A 21,518-nucleotide genomic window follows, 5' to 3' on the forward strand; every position below is an offset into this window, starting at 1 on the left:
ATAAGAAATGATGTGCACAGAATATAGACTAACACAGTAGTGCTGTATATTCAGCCTGCCTGGTAAAGGAGAGTTTTTCAACAATCTCTTGAGTAACAATAAATGATTTGTAAACATTGCCCTCAGTAAAGTGGGGACTCCTTTCTCCTAATGACCCTGATACAAGGAATTGAATACAAAGCTCAAGGAGAACTTTGACAATAATATGACTCCCGGGAGCCATCAGTGAGAATCATCTACTCTGTGTGTCCAGAAAGGGGCAATGGGCAAAGCTCTTGAGACTAATAAATCAAACATTCCCCTGTTTACATCTCTTCCAGGAATTACAGAAAGGGCATGTATCTTAAATAGCATCTCTTTGCTCTTAATCTTTTGCCTGGTGTCAGAAAGTCACTTGGAGAGAGCGATGCTAACTAGCACAGTGGCAAAATTGGCCTTAGCTGTGGTTTTCATACCAATGGTTCCCACAACGGCAGACTTTTGTCGTCATTATTTCACAGATTGTTTCAACTGTGCTGCAGTGACCACGGGTCAAAAAGCCTGAGGATAGAAACAGGCTTCTAATGGCAGTAATGCCACAGTGCTGGAAACAGGGAATAAGGGGAATCAGAACAAATTATTTTACAAAGTTTTGTATTTCATTGAATGATGCTAACAACATAGTTTCATTAGACAGTGGTCTGAAGAAGAGCAGCTTTATCCAGTATGCTGTGTCTCCTCTTGAAGCAGCCCCATCAGGATTCATGCTTTCTTAAATGGATAACAAAACAATACCTGTGCCAAGCTGAGGATGCTTAATGACAGAACAGACTAAGATTTTTTTTATCTCAGAAAGGTCTTTAAAGCAAAACATTCACCTGCTGTGAGTGTAACTGTGTTGGTGGGCTCTCTTCTGAAAGCATTGTGGAGCAAGTGAGAATTTTCCTGAATCCTTGTCCCCAAACCACACTTGTAAATGTCACTCGTAGCATCTTGCAGACCAGATGTGTATTTGCTCAACCTGTAACATCAAGAATGCAAAGAAGAGGAATCTGTTTCTCCTCCGTCTGTGGATCAGGATAAGAATTCCCTTGAACTTGAGAGCAAAAGTGCATTTGGACACTTATTTTTTACCCTTTCTCACTGCAATGCTGATTTGTAAAAGCCACTTCTTAGAAGTGCCCTGTGACTTCAGAGTGAGAGTTTTTGTGTATCAGACAATGGCAACCTGAGTCCTCCTGCTGGAGCTTGTTTTGATTCAGTTGGCCAGTTTTGTACTGATTTCTAGCCCCTTAGGAGTCACATTCTGTGTTATGGGTAAATGTTGTTTACATTATGTCAGTGCATTAATTAGACTTGGAAGCTTATAGATATTGATGCTTCTGTTAATTGAAAAAACAAAAGCTGCCTCTCTGGGATAAGAGTCTGTGTAAGGGATTAAGCTGGGGGAGGTGGGGTTAGGTTATTATATCCTTCATTCTTAATACTCCAAGCTATTTTGTTTTGGTGGCTTCCTGTTATTGATTTATGTTTAGCCACAGTACCACTACTGTTACTCAGAGGTCTCAATTTCTCCATTTGTTACTCATACGAAGTGTAAGTATTCCAGACTTTTCCCTTCCTGAGACTTTCCAATGTGCAGATTTAAATATAGTGTTTCCTCATTTGGGTTTCCTTAAAGCAGCTGCAGCAGGGGCTGGTGAGGGAGAGAGACTTTGCTTTCCCACTCACAGAGCAGGTGTGGAACAGGTTCCATGCATCTTGGGCAGATATTTCCATTGCACCTGGAGAACAGGAATGCATCACTTCGCCCTGGGGGGGCAGGGATGTGCAGGGCAGAGTCTTTGGAGTTGCAGCGTTTGTGATCCCGTGAGTATCAGTCTATATCTGCAGATCCCTTAGTGTCAGCCTATTTATTTCATTTACATCAAAGAGTGAAAGTTAACCCGAACCACTGATCCCAAAGTAAGTGCTGGCTGCTTTCCCTCAGTGTGGAAATGAGAGTCGCAAATGTTATGTCAGACCATTCCAGTCTAAATCAGTGCTCCAAAGGCAAGGGGTTGGAGTGTGTGTCTGTCATGCATATCAAGCTGACTAAAGCTATGACATCGGGGAAAAAAAACAACAAAAAACATCCAAAAAAACAACCAAAAAAACAACCAAAAAAAAAAAAAAACCAAAACAAAATGCAACAACAACACCCACACAACCAACCAACCAACACCACAACAGTTTTCAAACAGGAACATGAGAATATACAGCAAAATAACAGAGCAACCCACTTTAAAATCCTATAATTAATGTAGGGAGGATGGAAGGAGAGGAGGAAGATGGACACCATTCAGGAGAAGGTATCTGTAGATGTCAGGATATACTTTTCCTCCCATTCCCTTAATCAGTCGAGTGGCTGCTCTGTGCCCTGCAGGTGAACAAGGGATGTGAAGGGGCTCAGAGGACATGGGGAGTCATTAAAAAGCACAGTTATACTTGTGAACAACTTGCCAAATAAAAAGAAACTATATATAAATATTGGAATATAAAACAGAGCCTCCTTGTGCCCAGACCATGTGAATTGAGCCTTCATATCAAATGTTAAACTCTAGTAGATTCACATAATAATGGATGAGAACCATAAAGTGAAATTAAGAGCTTCTTTTTTAAAATTAACAGAAAAATTCAGTCCAAAGTTTTAAGGTTTACAGAGCCGGTTGAATTGTGTTCCATGCTTGACATTCTGCAATACTCATTAATTTGCCAATGTATTACACTGTTGTTTTTATCAAGTCAAAGCAGTGAGCAACGGTTTTCTATTCCATGCCCCATTCATACCTTGCCAAACAGATTGCACAACATGTGCTATCCCCAAGTGCCTCTTGGTTTTCCCTTTAGAAAATTTTCTCAGAATCTGATGGCAAAATAATAATGGACAGATCTTTACTTTTGTAACTTCAGCATCCACCTATTGCAGCTCAGATGCCTTTAGTATCATTATCCCCTACCAAACAAGATCCAAATCCGGCTTGAATGGTGAGAATAATGATTTCTTGGCTATCTCTGCAACTTCAAGCAAAAATCCTGTAGCACTCAGCCAGTGTGCTGGGGATTTGTAAAATGAATCTCAGTTCAATTCAGCGTATCAGGGATTATCTACTCAGTCTTGTCATTTTAATTGTATACATTTTACACATCTTGAGCAAGCCGTAACTTAATGGCAAAATGATGTTTTCTCTGTTCAAAGCATGTTCCCGAGCACGGAATGATTTGCACACCTGTAGAGCGGTGAGATCTTTGTATAATGAGCCGCATGAAACACACTGTATCCTACTGGAAACTTTTAATTTAGTTTCAGCCTCTTAGGAAACCAATGTCAAAATTCTGCTTAGCAGATGGGTATGGAGTGTACTCTAATGTAGTAGATGAGATCATATACCTTGTGAAGATGGGAGAGAGGATTTTATTCCACCTACCAGATGTGATGTGACTAGTGGTCCAGAGTAGTTCTACTGAAGTAAATGGAATTTTAGTACTATAAAATAAAACTAGGGCTTAAAAAAAAGAAAAAACACGTAGTAGAGTTAAATAGAAAGTACATTAAACAGGAAGAATTTGCTGCACACAACAAAATCTGAGAATGAACCAGCATTTTGCTGACTGGTTTGCAACCTCATGCTTCTCTTGGTTTCAGTATATTCCTGCTGGGTTTGACTAGATTTTGTTATCCTTTTCCAGTCTAACCATATTTTTTATTCAATATGGCACTTTTAATATTTTTCATTATACAGAACTTGAGAGATAAAAGGAACCTGTTGTAGTTTAGTAATTTCAAAATTTCAATCTTGCAGACTTACACTCTACATTTTCCTACATGAAAGTTGGACAGCATATTTTGGTTAAAGGAGGAAGGCAGTTCCAATTTAGTGGTATCTGTAATAACTTTTGGAACTGTTGTTTATCAATAACGCAGTCAGGTTAGGGCTTGTGGTTTTCTAATACTCCGTGTGGTTTATTAATGAAAATAACTTGGTAACTTTTATTCTTCTCAAAAAGCATGATAACACACAGAGGTACAAACCCACATTCATGTGTTGTTTTATTGGTGCGTTACAACATTACATTTCCTTCACATTGAGAATGCATGAGATTAAAATACATTGATCCACAAAAATGCCTTCCCTACACCAACTTTGCACTGGTAATTACAGCGCCTACAGAACCCTCCACAAGTTTCACTTCATTAACTCTTTCATAATTTTAATTACATTTTAATCAAAGCTTTTACATTGTCTATTTTATGACTTTCAATTTAATTATTCCCATTAAAATATGTTATTCTTTACTGCTTTGCAAATTCACCAATTACTCTTGCAATGGAAATATTTATGCTGCATTACACTTCATATTCCAATCTTTTAACAGTCACTACTCATTTGAGGGCCATATAAGCTTCCCCATCCCAAATAAGATCACTTGTTTGTATCAAAAGCCATTAAAATACTGGGAATGTGTACAGAACAGTTAGGAGGCCCCACTCATTTTCAAGAATAAGCCAGATCTATATAAAAACATGCAAAATGCTCTATGTATCAGTATTAAACTTCTAATTTTGATTTAAGATTTTATTTTTTAACATTTGCATATAACCTGGAAGACTAGGGTTCCTGCTGAAAGAAAAAACTAATGGCTAAGCCCTATATAATGTAAAGACATGATACCCTTATTCTAGGGCTTTCATTAATCCTCCCATATGAAGAAATAGAAAATGATATCTCTGTTACTGAATTTTGTAGGATGGTCTAAAAACTTCACAGAAAGATTAAACCTCCACTAAACTGTGTGGATTTCTAGCATAAGACCTCAATTGCACTAGGGAAGTGTTCTGCCAAATCCAATGCAAATGCAATGCCAGAATAATTTTGCTTTGCTGATGCTAGTTTTGTGAACTAGCGCATAAGCATCATCAAAACCACAGTTGTGTTTGGGTAACTGTCTCTATTCCAGAGCTCAGTATACTCTTAACAGTCAGTACAAACTCCTATCTCTGACACAGTCAAACTGGTATCAGCTTTACCAGTAGATCAGGCTTAATTTCTACAGAACCCTCCTGGGTTCATGCTTATTACATCCTGCTCCATAATGTAATTTCCTATTTATAATTATTTCCAAATATCATATAACTTTATACATAGTATGGTTGCATCCTCTTGTACACAATTTATTTTTAAGGGAATTCTAATTTAGTTGATTTCTATAAAAATTTGAGCGTTGCCAATCAGAAAGCAGCTCTTCTCAAAAAATCTGCAAAGCTTACCTTTGAGAAAAGTAAATGACAAGCCTTACGTAAAGACATTGAGCTGTTTGAATCACAAAATGCCTAAAAGGCCAATACATATTCCAACAGGAACACATAAATTATAATTATGGCAGCAGTCTCCTCCAGTCTAAAGCACCATAATAATGGTCATTGATCAACACTATCTTGATCCCTTTAACCAGCAGCTGCAGCTAAGAAACGTTCAGCTGCCAAGATGTGGTCTGGAACATTTGCCTGCATTTTCACAGGATATCTAAGAAAAAGAAATCTGGAATCTGACATTCTGCCATCCAAAGGTACATAATTGCACAGGAATGTGATGTATACTGCATAGTGCATATGTAACAAAACAGGATCTTACTGATAATAAATAGTAGAGTCATAGATTTAGTCATCTTCTCCATACCAACACTGTTTTGATTCAGGTGAGTTTCAATTCAGGTACCAAGTCAACTTTTGCAAACACCACGCTCAAGAACATGAGCTGAAAATGAGGAATGTGTCTAGTGGTGAACTGTCTCCAGCCATTCCCCTGGAAATGTTACAGTGCTGGAGACCACCACGAGCATTATGGCTGTGAGCCCAAAGTCACAAATGAAAATCTTTGCACTTCTTCAGATCACCAGCGCTGCAGTGAGTCACTACACAAGAATGAACACGGCACACCGAGATTCACAGAAAACATTGTGTTTCTTTATCCTCACAGTTTTAGGATTTTTTAAAAATTGTTTTAAAGACGTCAGCTTATTGAATATCACAGGTGTTCTTTTCTTTCTTCTTGCTGCGATGGTAATTACTATGAGAGCTCTCAAAAATTGCTAATGATGTAATCTCAAGTTTCTGATCCATCCTATAAACATATTTGTTATTGCAAGCTGATAATTTTAACAGTGTGGAATTCCTTGAACATCAGCATCATCCTGTAGAACTACTAATGCATGAGGCTTTGCTCTTACAAACACCGAACTGTTCCTACCCTTCAGTTGCTTGATCACTAGTAGCTCAGAATGACCTTGTCAAAAGTTGACAATTAATACAAAGTTCTACCAGCATGTTGAGATTTTTGTGTTAGAAGGTAACAAGATAAACATATGGATGATGCCCAACTTATCAAATCATACAAAGAAATGGCTGGCCACAACAGATGGTGAACATCTGATGAAAAGTGCTGCGTGTACTCATCACCCATCAAAATCAATGAGTGCTGAAGATGACGAGAACTTTCTAGGAGACACTCAGTACTTCAGAAAATCTGTTTCCAGACCTACCATATCCTCAACCACATCTTCTTAAAATCACCCTCTTAACCGTTCTCCTCATGGGATTGTTTTTATTAATGTTCTTTCCCCTTCCCTCAAGTAGTCTGTCTGTTTGCAGTAGACTGAAAACAGATAATTCAGTAAGTCACTGTGAACTGAAAATTTAGAAGTATGATAACATTGTGGCATTAAAAATAAAATATTTCATTTTTCTTTATAAAAAGGAAAGAAACAAAATAAAAAACACATACAGTAAGAACCACTGTGTTAAGAGACCAGTTTGGAGGAAACGTGAGAAGGCTAAAAGTTCATTCTGCACATTTCTCAAAGTCATACAGGACCTTCAGTAATTCCCTCCAGAGGCAGGCCAGTAGCATTATCTGCTGTAGGTATCTCTTCTTTCTTCACAGAGTTTTGATCTAGCAGGCTGACGTAAGATTTATGACAAGCTGTATTACCCAAAGGAGGGTAGTGTTGTCTGTAGCAAATATAAGCAAAAATGAGGCCGATGATCCCTCCAACAAAAGCATCTAGATAAGAAAAGCAACAAAACCACAAGTATGTTATCATGGAAAGAACAGCCAGTAGTGACAACTGTAATAAATAAAAGACCTTTGGCTAATCTGGAAGTCGTTAATCCAGAAAATGCAAACCTCAAATTTTCATAATGAATTTGGAGCTGAATCATGCAGAACACATAAAATCAGTACTTTTTGGAGATGTCTCCAACATTTTGTATACCCCAAATGTAGATGGTTGGCTAAGTTTCAAGAGATGAACGAGGGAAATAGAAAGGTTTCCATGGGGTGTTCAACATTCATGATATTCCAGCTCACCATTGACCAGCCCTTAAGGGTAGAGAACCCATACATTTTCTTTCAGTCACCATGATCTACAATGACCACCAGCTTTTTTATTTATAAACAATAACTGATTTAACACCTTTTGAATATCTTTCTTTGATGCTATTTACTACCCTATATGCCTACCAGAAAATTAAATAAGAGAAAACTAAAATGAGACCATTGAATGAGTTATTTGCAGCTCTCACACATGGGCAATATCAAGTTTTCAATGGGAACTGCACAGCACCTGAAGGGTAAGAGGATTTGTTCTGTTTTTAGGTTCTCCCTGCTTCTTGTTAATATACTTGCCTGATCTTACATTTCATTTTCAAGCAACCAGAGCAAAACTCCACTGGAAATACACCCTGACTTTGAAAGCATCGGATTTGAACACAGTAATGAAAGTGAGGCAGAATGCACTCGCTAGTATATGACTTTACACCATGTTTTATTTTAACAAGGCTTACTAAGCACCATATCATCTGTCTGTACCTGTGTTTCTGTATTTTACTTTCAATTACAAAGAAACCACAGTGTAATAAAAATAAAGGATCATTGAGGTTACTGACAAATCAGGGTTAATCAATGTAAATGTCTAAAATAATTAAATATGGAGTAAATGCCCTAGTTTGTCACTGTAGTATATATTAGGACAAAGGCATGTTCACTTTTAAGTGGATAATAAATGGCTTGTAATCATCAGAGCAGTGAGATTCTGAAGAGCATTTTCACTGGAAGAGCTAGAGCAAGAAAGCCTGAAAAATTTAAGATTGAGATGGATAAAATTAAGGGATGTGATTGTAAGTCACGGTTGTCTGTTGAGGAAGAAAACTAGACTGAATGACCTAGGAGATTCCTTCTAATCTTATGTTCTCTTCTACACACAAAAGGACATAACAAATGTATCACAAACAAATGTAACAGAGACCCAAGTGAGATTTTAAAAGGTGATTGTGCCTACACAGTATTTGCAAGGAGACAGAAGCTTATCCTACCCATACTGAAAGCTGACTGATTTTGTGCAATTTGGACTGTCTGTCAAACTCTCATGGTACAAAAAGTACCAAGGACATGAACTTTTACTATAGTGTACTACTACAGTATCAACTTGTAAAATACTTACTTATTGTGACAAGATTCATTTTCTATAAACCTAATCTAATCCTTTCAGTCTCCGTATTTTTCTACTTTTTTTATTTCAGGAGTAAATTAACATTTTCAGAGATCTTGGGACTTAAAAGCAGTTAATACATCCACAATTCATAATGAAATACCTTAATATTCACGAATACCACCACTAAGATCTTCTAGCCAAACTGGAGCTCATAATGTACTCATAATATTAACATTCTGAGCCTACTCAATGGCTTTTTAATGCAAGGATACTCCACTCCATCTTTCAACTACAGTGTGCTAACTCTTGGACATTATATTGATGGTCCTTGTTCATTCCCCACAGTATAGTTAAGGCTCTATCATGAAGCCACCATAAATAATTTATCACAATTGGTTGACTCTGCTGAGCATAAAAAATGAGGCCTGAGCTTCTGCGCTGTAAATTACAGAGTGAGCTAGTCTGTCCCTTGAGAATGCAGTTCTTTCAGGTAAAAGCATAGGTCATAGGCAGAATGTCTGCCAACCCTCTTCTTAGCTTGGGAAGAACCCATTTTTCAGCTCCATCTCCTTTAACTTCGAAGACAAAAATGTAGGCAGCTGTAATGGACACAGTCACAACCCCTTGCGGGTAGTTTCCTTCTATCATATATAAAATATGCCGTAATAATCTGCTTCATAGCACATGTTTCAGTACATAAATAATTTTTGCCCTTGGCAAGAGACAATACACGATGTAAACATGCATTCAAAGCTCCAGAGTAAACCTGTTCACTCCCATTCACACTGCTCCTTCTCTGTCTTTAACAGAGAGTTCCAACCAGCCAAGTATCACACATTGAGCAGCAGGTTCATAACTGCAGCCCTAAACTAGAGAAAATCATTTTAATAGGATGTAACAAGAAGATGAAATATTTCTCTTCCTTAAGTAGGACCTGACTTCGCAAAGTGTGGAAGTGACACCTTGAAAGCAATTACAGCCTTAGCCAAAAAAAATGAAGAAAGCAGAAAACATTGAACTTTGCAGCAAGGTTTTCAGTATGGGCAGAATCTGTTACAACCTGTGCTATGTATCTCGGTATGCAGTGTTTCTATACTACTCAAGCAGGGGCCATGAACCCACCCCATGCACAATATGCTTTCATTTGAATGAAAAACATTGTATTACATCATGTGCATCAAATGACAAGAATGTAGACAAATAACTGAGTGCATTCTTGCAATTACCAGCTACAAACAGATGCTTCAGTTTAGTCTAAAGCACACACAAACACATTTTAGCACTCACATACCCAACAGGTATGCAGAAAAGCAGTAGGCAAGGACTAAGCCACACGACAGATCTGATGGGCCAGATCCAGCCTACAGCTGGATCCATTGGAAACAGCTATGGTGTCGATGTACATTTGCAAAAAATGATGGCGTAGAAAACCCACTGATGTAGATTTGTATATAAATATGATGATGTATTTCATATATATATAAATACAGAATTGTAAAAGGTCGCTGCAGCATTTTCAGACATTGAAACGCTCATCATCAATCCAGGAGCAAGGAAAGTCTATAGCACGCTACCATGTTGTAACTCATGTGATTTAATGAAGACAAATAAAATAGAAAAAAGGTATCTCCATGGCTCACCTTGCCAGTGATGTTTGTAATCACACATCCGTGACAGGGCAATCATCATGGCACAGTAGAGTGGGAGAATTGCTGCACAAAGTCGCCAGCTCTTCCCCCGGCCATTCTCCGTGAAGCAGTGTAACTTTCCAGCTAAGTAGAAGGTGGTAAAGCCAAGGCCTGAAAATGCAACTGATAAAGAAAAACACAGAATTACAGTATTTTGTCATTAACACTGGGCGGTACGATCCCTTAAGATCCTCTAAGATCTGGTAGCAGGATCCTTCTACCGCAGAGAAGTCTTGGATTTTCTAGGCTGATATTAGGAGCTAAGGTAAGTTGAGAAGACCCACCTGCAAAACACTGAAGACGTTTCATAATTTGAATGGTGATTCCTATGTAACCAAATAAATGATATTGTTATAACTTTGTATTTTAAAGGGATGTAGCAAACTGCCCAGGTAGAGAGTTTTCTTGTATTGGTTTGGTTAGTTAATAAAGAAATCATGGTCTTACAAACTTTAATAAAACACAGTTCTTTGGCGTATGTGTGTTCTCCACAGCATTGGTGTTGCCTATGGAGCAATGCAAGCAATAAGGCAAGTGAGCAAATCAACTTTCTTCTCATAGATGTTCAGCTTTCACATGATCTCCCATGTCTGCAAATACTGTGCTACCTCTAGACATTCATCTACCTAATAGTAATTGAATTTTTTTTCCTTTAGCAATTTATCTTTTTCCTCTGGGAGAAACATCAGCCATGGAAAGAATCTCACATTTTATTTGCACATTAAATTAAACGTTTAGGCAATTTTTTAACTTGAGTCACAAAAGCTATTTCATGCTTAACCTTCAGCACATCTCTCCTAATTTTAGAACCTGTTCTAAAAAGTTAAGTTCCAAAGGAGAAAAAGATTCAGTTAGTTTGTGCTGCAATTGAATTACATTTAAATGAGATTTTTAGGTTCCATTAACCTGTTTTTACAGAACATGCACTACTGGCAGTGATGACAGAACTCAGGCATCATGTCTCTGTACTGAACTTCTTTTACTCTTGTAGCTGGTCACCTTCCGGAGAGATACCGGATGGTTGGTTGTTTGGTTTGTATGTTTAGTTTGTTTTGTGTGTTGTTGCTGTTTTTAATATGCCTTTTCTTTTTTAATTTGAACTTATTTTTTTCCTGTAGAAAAATTAGTGTTGTGGCTGAACAGGTAGCTCTGTGAAACACATCTTCTATTTTCTCCACAACCATCATACTCAATTTTGCTGCTTGACGGCAGAGATCAAAATAGCACATAAACCACAGGTAGCAAAATTATAAATCTTTATCCAAGCATTTGAAATCCATTTTCTAACTACCCTCATGCTTTTATCTTTGCAATATCTAAGAACCTGTATAGGAGATAACAGGTCACGTTGATGAAACAAAATTCTGTTCTAATTCTGCTATCAGTCAATTTAATGGTAAAATCACCATCAGCGCTGGGTGAGACATGCAGCTTTTTTCTAATCTCCTGCTAGGGCTTTTCAAACGCCATTCTCCTCACATTCCCAAAAACTAGATGTGACAAAGTAATTACTTTGTGTTCTGCTGATGAATCTATGGGATGGTCAATTTTAGCTGACAGTACAATGGAGAGGTTTCATAAGTTTCTACTACACAGCCATTTGAATGCAATTACTGAAGATTTGCATTTCATCTTCAAACACACAAATAAATCACTTCTTTAGACTTGCTGTTGCAGACCGAGACAGAATGATGATTAGTCTTCTAAACACTATACCAAATATATTGTTTCCTATAAACTTTTTCAACCAGTGCTGATGCCATACTTGTCAGAAGACAGTGGGAGGCAAACTTTAAAAATATAACAATCCTGAATAAATATTTCTTGAAGACTGTGTTACCTTCTTGTGTACAGACCTTTGAAAGTCATATAAATTAGTTTTGCCTTTCAGACTATATATTGGACAGGAGGAAATAATATATTCCGACACTTCTGTATCATGGTATTGTTGAAATGAATGTGTTTTCCTAAAAGCAGCATGTCTTACACAAACAGGGTGTCAGACGCATAGTCAGAGCACCAGGCTATAGCCACTATGGAAAGAAAAAATGCTATGATGCTGACAACATTTCTCAGAAAATTGGAATATCCCCTCTCCCTTTCCAGCCATCCTCTCCAACTCTTAGCACTCAGTATAGACTGACACACTTAAAACAAAAATAAACATTCCTTCTTCTTTCAGTGTCCACTTTCTCTTGTGCCTCTCACATTTGCTAGGTTGGCCACTGGAATATGAGAAAAGACAACATCACCATTGCTCTCTTGTGCTCTTGCTGTTGCACTTGACAATTTTTGTAGCATTGTATTTTGAGTCAAAGATCTGCAGCTCTTTATAGTTGTTTTTTATTTTGTTGGGTTTTTTTAAATGGCTAATAACACATATTGGCACCTGCGTGACAGGGTTGTCCATTCTGCAAGGACAGGATCATCTGCTTCATTCCATCTTCCAGTTGAGTAACCAGAGTGAGCAAAACTAAATCTATTGTGGATATTCAATATCCAGTGCAAGCCTGGAATGAATACTTTCAAATACTTCCTCTCAAAATTTAGTTTTGTTTTCATATTTCCATTTGCCATTCTGAGTTATTATTAATTAGATCTTTAGAAGAAAATTAACTGAAATCTGAAGACAGTGTTTCCAGATAGAAGACATCAAGTGTGTTGTGGCTTCATTTTCAGGCCATCTACAATGCCTAGCAATTTAGAGGGCTTAAAGAAATATAGCCCAAACTATAGCATAGGTGTTCAGTTCTCACCAACTCATATTCAGGATCACTAGCATTTCCCAGGCAATTTTACTAGCAATTGTCAGTGTGGTGGACAGTGGCAGCAGATATAGCTAAATGGGCTCTAGAGCAAACTGTGTGATATTTTTTTAAGGAATTATTTCCCCAGAATGTGTTTTTTTCAGGATCTGCCACATTTCCAGAAGGAGTTGTTCACGAATGAACATGGAAATTCAGCAGGATCTATACCTGCACTCAACACAAAGGCACGTTGGATGTGTTCCTCTAAACTTAAGACCATGAAGAAAAGAGACTCAAAACCACCCCTGCAGGGGAACTTATGCCTAATGTAAGATGAAAAACTAACATAATGATGCCCTAGCTTGTGGCTATGAAACTAATATTCTGCAGAGCAGCTTTACTTTGCAATATTGTAAGATTGACTTCCCTTACCCTGGAGTGTGCGCATCCAGAAAGAGCTGCTTGACCCAATAGTCTCAGCATGTGCAGAGTCAGCACCAAAGAAAATGGAATTAACAGCAAAACACTCTGGGAGTTGGAAATATCCATTATAAAGGCAGCTATATATTCCAAGAACACTCGATTGCTGTGTGCTCTGTGTATGCAACTTTGCTTGATTACTGTATTTTGAAGATGTTGTCTGTCAACAAAGTGAAGAAAAACAATTCACTCCTCAAGAATCCTGGGCCTATAGGTGATATTTACATTGAAGAATTGGTCAATCAATAGAATATATTTGAGCATTTTTTTCTGCACCAGTTAGAGTCACAAACAAAATTCAAACACACACATCCACACATCATGTGCCCTAACATATTACATACTGGCTAGTATTATAATAAAAATTATCATTCTGCATAAGAAGACAGATTTCAGAGAATCTGCAAAGCAACACTCATCTACACAAATACTTCTGCTAAGATGGTTTCTTTCCAGATCATGAGAAATTAATACGTTGTTTATATAAAGAAGGCAATAGCAACACAAAATACCAACCAGCCCTTTTTGGAGACATTGACACAAATGAAAATCAACTAAATCAGACTGATTTAGTTAAAACTAAGTTAACCCAAGATGCAAGTTCCAGACAGAAATATTTAATTGATTTTAAGTGTTGGAAGAGCAGAAAGATATTAATCAAAGACATAGTATAAAGAAATGAGGTATTTTAAACAATCTCTGTAGCTAACTCAAATTAAAGTCCTGATGCTACAAGTTGCTGAACACAGGAAAACGTCTCCTGAGACAAGCCACGTGTTGTGTCAGGGATTGATAAAATGCTATAGAAATGTATTGAAAGACAGAAAATGGAAGATTTGCATTGTAGAAGCTCTGAAAGATCTCAGCTGCGACTAGGTTACCATTATTCTAAGTGCAATGCAAACACACTGAGGTCAGTGTCCCAAAGCTCAGCACCTAGAGGTACAAAGGCAAAGGAGGTGAAGTGTGAAGAGCGGGAGGGGTTAAAAGACTTGAAATGAGAGGAAAACACATTAAGCAATATTTGATTTGTCCTCTTACTCTTTACTTGCATTGCCTGATCTGCTGATAGCATCAGATAATCGGTTTAGGGCTAACAGGGCTATTTGAACACCAGTAAAAATCCTGGGTTTGCACTTTTTGCACTTGTTCTAGCTGTTTTGCTTTTTCATAATGCAGAGCTACTGGTTATGTAGACCTGCCAGTCAAAGGTTTTGTTTGCAGCATGACTATAAACCATCCAGAGACTCACTGCACGTTCTGTCATAGGATCCAAGCCAGCGAGTGGCAGAGTGCAAGCACGTTGTCTCTCATTGCTCCTCAAAATGAATCCCCTATTCCCATTCTCAGCATGAGACTTTCAAAAACCTGTTATATACGGTATCAATCAACTTGAAGTCACCACTTTAAGTTGGTTGCGTTCACAACGTGTCCTGGGGTTTTTCTCTGCAGATAACACTGTTTATTTTGCTTGCTGAATATGGATTGTTCAAAAGTTCAGAGCTGGCAGCCAGAAGGGACGAGCTGATCTTTTCATCTGACCTCCTGTACATCACGCCATTAGATATGATCCGGTGAGCACCATAATGTCAGTTTGAATAAAGTATTGTTTTCACAGAAATAATCTGAAGATAGAGGAGGAGAATTATCTCACATGCAAGATTTGTAACACCAGCACCTGGTAAAGTTCTTACTGATAAAATCATGATTGATGGTAAACCACCATTGTCATGGGCCATCCTCATCTGAGGACCTGATTCAGGAAAACACAATAGGAAGAAAAATACAAACACTGCTATGTAGACAAAAAATGAGTAATGTTTTCCAACAGCCTTCCTACAAGATGTGCTGCTCCCATTTTAAAATAATCAAGTACATGCAGAATTGATACAAACACTCTGTTACAGGCACGTGTTGAGGTAGAAGCAAAAGGAAGTATCTAAGTATGTATATTTACCGGTACAGCAATGACATGAGCAAAATACTTCATAGAAAAAAAACAAAAGCCTGGCACATCTTCTGCCCAAGGATTTCATGCACTAAGACCTCATCCTGCAATTGGATTGAACCTTGACACCACAGAAAACTTTGAAAGAGATAATTCCCTGTTTCTCCAAAAATAAGACCTATCCCGAAAACAAGCCCCTAGCATGATTTTCCAGGATTTTTGAGAATGCTTGAAATATAAGCCCTACTCCAAAAATAAGCCCTAGTTACAGTACAGGCAGCAATACATGTAAAAAAGTAAAATCTTTTGGAGCAAAAACTAATATAAGGCCCTGCCTTATTTTCAGGGAACCAGGGTTGCAGTCTGTAATGGTACCAGGTCCAAGCCTTGCAGAGCTGACAAATAAGCAACCAGGAGAGCACAAAAAAAAACAATGGAAGAGTCAAAAAACCCCAGATGAATGGGTTTTCAGAACTTACTAGATAGCTGTGGACTTCTGTGTGAGGACAAGTAACTGTTGTTTTCACCTTTACATCCTAATGGTTGAGGAATTATTCAAGTTAAGAGTGTGCCTTTCACCTTGTGACCACTATTGGAAGGCGTGTTTTAAAACCATACAATAATGGTACTTAAAGTGTGTCAAAAAGCAGCTTCCTCTTGGGTGTTATCATTATTGAAATAAATAAAACTGCAATAAAGATGATGACAGCCTCTGGAGACACTGCAGACCCCATCCTGACATAGAATTCTCTCCCAACCAGTGATCCAGATGAGTTTGAAAACCCATCTGTACAGACCCAACCGATTACCAAGTTGAAATGCATGAACTGAGAACCTGTGAAAAAGAAACTGATCTAAAGCACCCCGAATAAATTATTCGTTAAAGATGTCATTGCTTTTGTGGGTGCTTTCTGGAAATTAAACTTCCCCAATGAGGAACTTCAGCTTCTCAAGTTTTAACGGATGTTTTGCGAAGCACACAATACATGTCTTCTTTACACTAAGAAGATTTTGAAGTAAAAATCCTCAACTTATTTAAGTGGCAACAAATTATGAAACTGCAAAACAACCATTCAAATAGTCTATGTAGCAATCAGATAAAATAATCCATCTCTTTGTCTGTAATGCTTTATACTTGCAGTGATTACTGTATATTTTTCCAAATGCAAACACATATTATTCATCACTAGAATGGCACAGCAGCCTACTGCAATTTTAGCTGGGGCTACTAGTGAATGTTTTCAGTTTCACACTGTTCAAAGACTGAAATATTTATCTTTCCTGAAGGAAAAAGTATGATACCAAATGGCTGAATCAATTTTAATACTGAAATTCAAGTAGGAATTTATAGAAGTACAATTCCCAGAGAATGTTTTGAGCTTATTGTCACAGACAACTTTTTTTTTTTCTCCAAGTGGGACAGTCAATCACCTTCCCTTTGGTTTAGCTTTATTAATTTCCTTTCACAAACAGAGTTCAGCACAAGCAACATGAAAAGCACATCACAAATTATAAATGTATGCAGGGACTTGGGAAACAAAGGAGATATCGAAGACAGAGACATGTTAGAACAAAACCAGACTTACATTATCTGAAAAGCAAGTAACTGGAGTATGAGTCATTAATTTGTTTTTGCAGGACCGTCACAGTGAATTCTCATGAACCTTTATTTTCTGACATATCTTCTTTTCATGCACCTCTTTACACCTGAAATATGTGAAGCAGTCTCAGGGTGCACCTCACTGCTACCAAAAAATGAGAACTAAGCTCTGATTTGTCCAGTTAATGATGCCATTTACAAAATGTCCTAAAAGCGAACCTTTTCTGTTTCTGTTGATGGAAACCTTGAACAAAGTCCCTTTCTCTGAGAACACAGTAAAGACAAGCCTAAAAGGGCTCAGATTCTTGAATTATCTTGAAGAGAGGTCAGCACTCATGCACTAATCAAAGCGGCCTTGGCATTAATATGAGCTACAAGAGATTGTCTTGTAAACTCAGCCCCAATCATACAACTGTATCAGACTAGAAAAACATCTTTCTCTACAAGGTATGGTTTTTAGTCTACTCACTTGTATCAGATTTAAACCTAGGAGAGAATGATATCGGGATGCAACTGGTCCCTGAATGCACCCATGATAGTGCTGCTCTAGTGTGGTCCCTGGCTCATACCAAGTGTTGACTGGGTGGACTTGTTTGTTTTGTGGAGGATTTTTTGTGTTTTGCTTGGTTTGGTTTTATTTTGTTAGATCAAATGTGCATCCCTTTATGAAATAAAGTCCTGATACTATACCTCTACTTTTTAAACAGAAAAAAACTAGGATAAGTGTTGCTACATTAATTCAAACAGGCTAGTACTAATTAAACAGCTACTACCCTGCCAATTATCTACAACCAGAGAATAAATTTCTCTTTCTGCTAGACCTAGCATAAATACAGTATCTAGCTACAAGCTTTAGATCATCAGGTATTTTTGAGACATATACATAATCTGAACCTCGAACAGACTAGCAGGAGTTGATTTATTACTAGAGCTGGAAAAGCAAACTCTAGAAGTTCATCTCACAAGCCCCTCATGAATTCAAACAGCCTCTGCTATTGAGCACTAAGAGGTAAATATGTCAGAGAAGAGGTAAAAGCATTAAACACAACTATTCCAGACTATGCTTACAGTTTGAATTAAGAAGTCAATAAACCCCACAGGAGTTTTTCTTTTCATTGCATATCTCAGAAATCCATTCCGTATCTCCCTGGATTCTTCTATAAGAGGATGAAATATTCCAGAGACACACTGCCATACAGCTGCTAATTAAGAGATTTATCTTGAAAATAAGGGAGTACAGCAATTACTGCCAAAAACCTGTGGCTTGTAGCTCATCTGTTACTTAAAATGTTCACTTTCCACTGAAGGAAATATGATTATCCTCCATGAAATTGCTAGCTAAAGATAATTAACAGTTCAAATTTAGATACCCAAGTATAATTATGTGTCCTGCAGTAATATTTTATATAAATTATTACAAGATAGCAAACAATTCTACTGAAATTCAGTAATTTTTTAAAACTTGGAAGCACATAAATAATTTGAATTTTTCAAATGGATGGCTTTTAAAATGTAAAAATATTCTCATTTTTACAACTGACTAATGACAATTATTTAGTGAAAAGGGGGAAGAGGCATTAGCTGTCCTTTCACTCCAAAGACATAAAGTTTTCCAGTCGCCTTTTTTCTTTTTAGTGACTCAGCAAGACACACCGCAAATACTACATTCATTTAATTAGTGCTTCATCAAGCAAATCTGGTGGAAGCATGAACTACATAATCAGCTCTGATATCATCAGAAAAGGTAATTCCTCGGGAGGTCACAGAACAGTAATGCAGAATAGAGTAACACTGAGTGGAACAGTTAATTGTGGAGATAAAAGAGAAAATGAAATATTAACCAATCCGCCAGTCAACAGCAAAGGTGCTGCCCAAATAAGCAGTTTAGCCGGGAGGAATGGGACACATCCAAACAAATGCAGACACTGGTATGTGAACCCGCTACCAAGACTATAATTTCTAGATCTAAACAGGCATTCCCAGGGTAGGAACATCCAAATTATAGTGCTGGTCCTCAGATTTAACTCCCACCATTACCCACCCAAGCGCAGGAGGAATTCTGTGGATACAGTGACACTCTGTTCTTCATCCAGACTCCAGTCTCCTTGCCATCCTACACGATATCAGAAACTTATACCCTATTCTATTGCTTGAGAACATAAATATCATTAATTCTTGCCTTTAGACTTTTTCTGTTATCTATAGCAATAGGTAGTTCCATTTTTCTAGACAGGATGTTGTTATGTTTATCCACACAAACTGATTTCAAGGGAAACAAGGGAAAGAAAGCCAGAGCAGGGAAGACAGAGAAGACAAGGCTAATGCATGAAGGATAAAATCGCTAATTTTATGATGGAGAATTTCTGACATCACTGAGCACTACTCACCAACTCAAATCATAGTTCGTCTTAAGTATCTGTGGAAATGCTATGATATATCTAGTCAACAATTCAGATTTCTATTTTCTGATTAATTCCCTCAGTAAAATCATCCACAGATTTCTCCTTCCCCACTCCTTGCCCACAAGAACGGTATTTTTAAAAGACATGCTATGCTATTATTCACTTGTTTCATTCATGAGTCCAACTTACACTGCCTTCTGACATAATAATTTTCCAAAAGTTTCTGTTTGTTTGAACAGAACGCAGGAATCCCAGTCTGAGAGAGTTCTAAAGACACTTGGTTCACATTGAGCCAAGCGAAAACTAAAACTCTCAAGAGAAAAATCACCAGAGAAATAAGTTGATTGCAACAAAGCAGTATTAGGTTTGCATAAACATTTCTTTGTGTAGGTTTCGTTAGATGAAACATTGACTTCATTATTTCCTCAGTCCTCTGCAGAAGGGAGGGAAAAAAATTACCTACTTATCCATAATAGTTGGTGCTTTCTAGGTAGAACTGACAGTACCAGCAAAATCTGAACGAGGCTTTCTGCAGACATTCTGTGCTTTTCTTTTTGTGGTATAAGTATTATGCTTGATTTCCCACATTTATCTCATAGCTTTCCTCAAGACACTTTTAATATCACCTTGTTTTGCAGAGACCTAAATTAATGGTTTCAGAAATCTTTATGCCTGATATTCCTGCAATTTGGTAAATCCGACAGCCAGCTCTGAAGAAAGGTGCCTTGCATTTCAAATTTATAATTCAGTTTCAAGGGTGTTATTGATTTATTTTTCTTTTGCTTACAGCAGAACTGCAGTTGATACTCTTGTTTTTATTGAAAAAAGTCTGAATTGACTCAGGGTTGTTTGTATTATCAGAACACACACTTACATGAGTCAGTTCTATCACCCTTCCTGCTCAAAAGGGTTCTGAGTCAACCAGGATCATTCGGAGACTGATCACAACCAGCTCTTCTAGAACGGAAAACACACGCCCCAGTTCATGAAGGTGACTACTCTGTAGACAGATTTAAAGTCCCCATGGAAACAGAATGGTTGCTTTTAATTCCAAGTAGCTTTAGTCTAAGCAGAACACTCTCATACATATTCTGGTTTACTCTTATTCTGGGCTCCAAGACCACACATAATGTGAAGCACAGTGTACAAGGAGGGACTTCCAACAGTGTATATCTGATCAGAATGAAAATGAAGCCACAGAAAGTCTCACCCTTAGTCTCTACAGACATAGAAAATTACCCTATCAAGATTAGGGACAATGGCTGCTTCTAGCAGTGGTTCCTGATCAAACCTGAGCAAAATGCTTCACAGCTGATGGGCCTGGGGGCATATTCACATTCTAGGTCTCAAAACAGAAATTCTGATTACATTTGATTCTCTATTTTCCTCTTTGAAAAGGAGGATGAAGGAATATTCCTCATTAGGCCAGTGTTTGACCTGAAAATAAAGTGAGAAGAGAGCAAAGAAACACATTTATGCAGTGAACACAACAGACGTGCAACCAAGCCACAGTTTTGCATGGGCTATTCACTGTTGAGCTTACCTACGTTAAAGAAAGCTCCACACTGAAGGATTTATTACTAAGGAAGAGATAACAACATCATCTTTACATTTGGTTTGTTCTTACACAGAAGTGCTATAAAAAACCATACTGGATGGATTTCAGAGTGTAACGTCAGAACCAGACTTCAATGGCAATTTCAAGGGATCTCAATATTTGCTAGTGCCATAATGAGATTTCTGTCTTAAAGATAGTTGGAAACTGATGTGCCCACCTCCTCTGTCTGAGGTGAGTACTTAGCCATCCATTTTCAAATTTGTCTGGAGCTTTCTGACCTATTCTGTTCCAGAGAAGAGCTGTCACTGAGGTTTACAGATGAGAATAGATCTTTAGATTTCTAGTGTAACTCAGAATCCTTTTAACTGAAAAGGTCAGTCAGAAGAACAATGGTCTTAGTTTTACACAGAGCTAAAGTCTACAACACCACAGCAAAGTCTTTGGCAAGCTGTAACATTCAGCATCTACCTTAACCTTAGCTTTTTTACCTGGAAAGTTGAAGTTAGGCAAGAAGAAAGGGACAATCAGACTGCAAGGTAATTAAGCTTCTTCCCTACACAAACAAAAGCAAATTGAACAACTATAAT

At 37.7% G+C, this 21,518-nt stretch overlaps 1 protein-coding gene across 1 annotated transcript in view; it reads right to left on the reverse strand.

The window, feature by feature from the left end:
- Positions 1 to 4,044: 4,044 nt before the first annotated feature.
- Positions 4,045 to 21,518, reverse strand: part of PLPP4 (phospholipid phosphatase 4) — a 57,268-nt gene continuing 39,794 nt past the window's right edge. The window contains exons 6-7 of the mRNA XM_065066869.1: positions 10,149 to 10,319; positions 4,045 to 7,079 (exon numbers count right to left, since the gene is read on the reverse strand). Of these exons, the coding sequence (XP_064922941.1) occupies positions 6,880 to 7,079; positions 10,149 to 10,319 (371 nt within the window). The 3' untranslated portion in view covers positions 4,045 to 6,879. The remainder of the gene's footprint in view (positions 7,080 to 10,148; positions 10,320 to 21,518) is intronic.

This window comes from Columba livia, chromosome 6 (genome assembly GCF_036013475.1).
Source record: "Columba livia isolate bColLiv1 breed racing homer chromosome 6, bColLiv1.pat.W.v2, whole genome shotgun sequence".
In the NCBI taxonomy this organism is placed as follows: Eukaryota; Metazoa; Chordata; class Aves; order Columbiformes; family Columbidae; genus Columba; species Columba livia.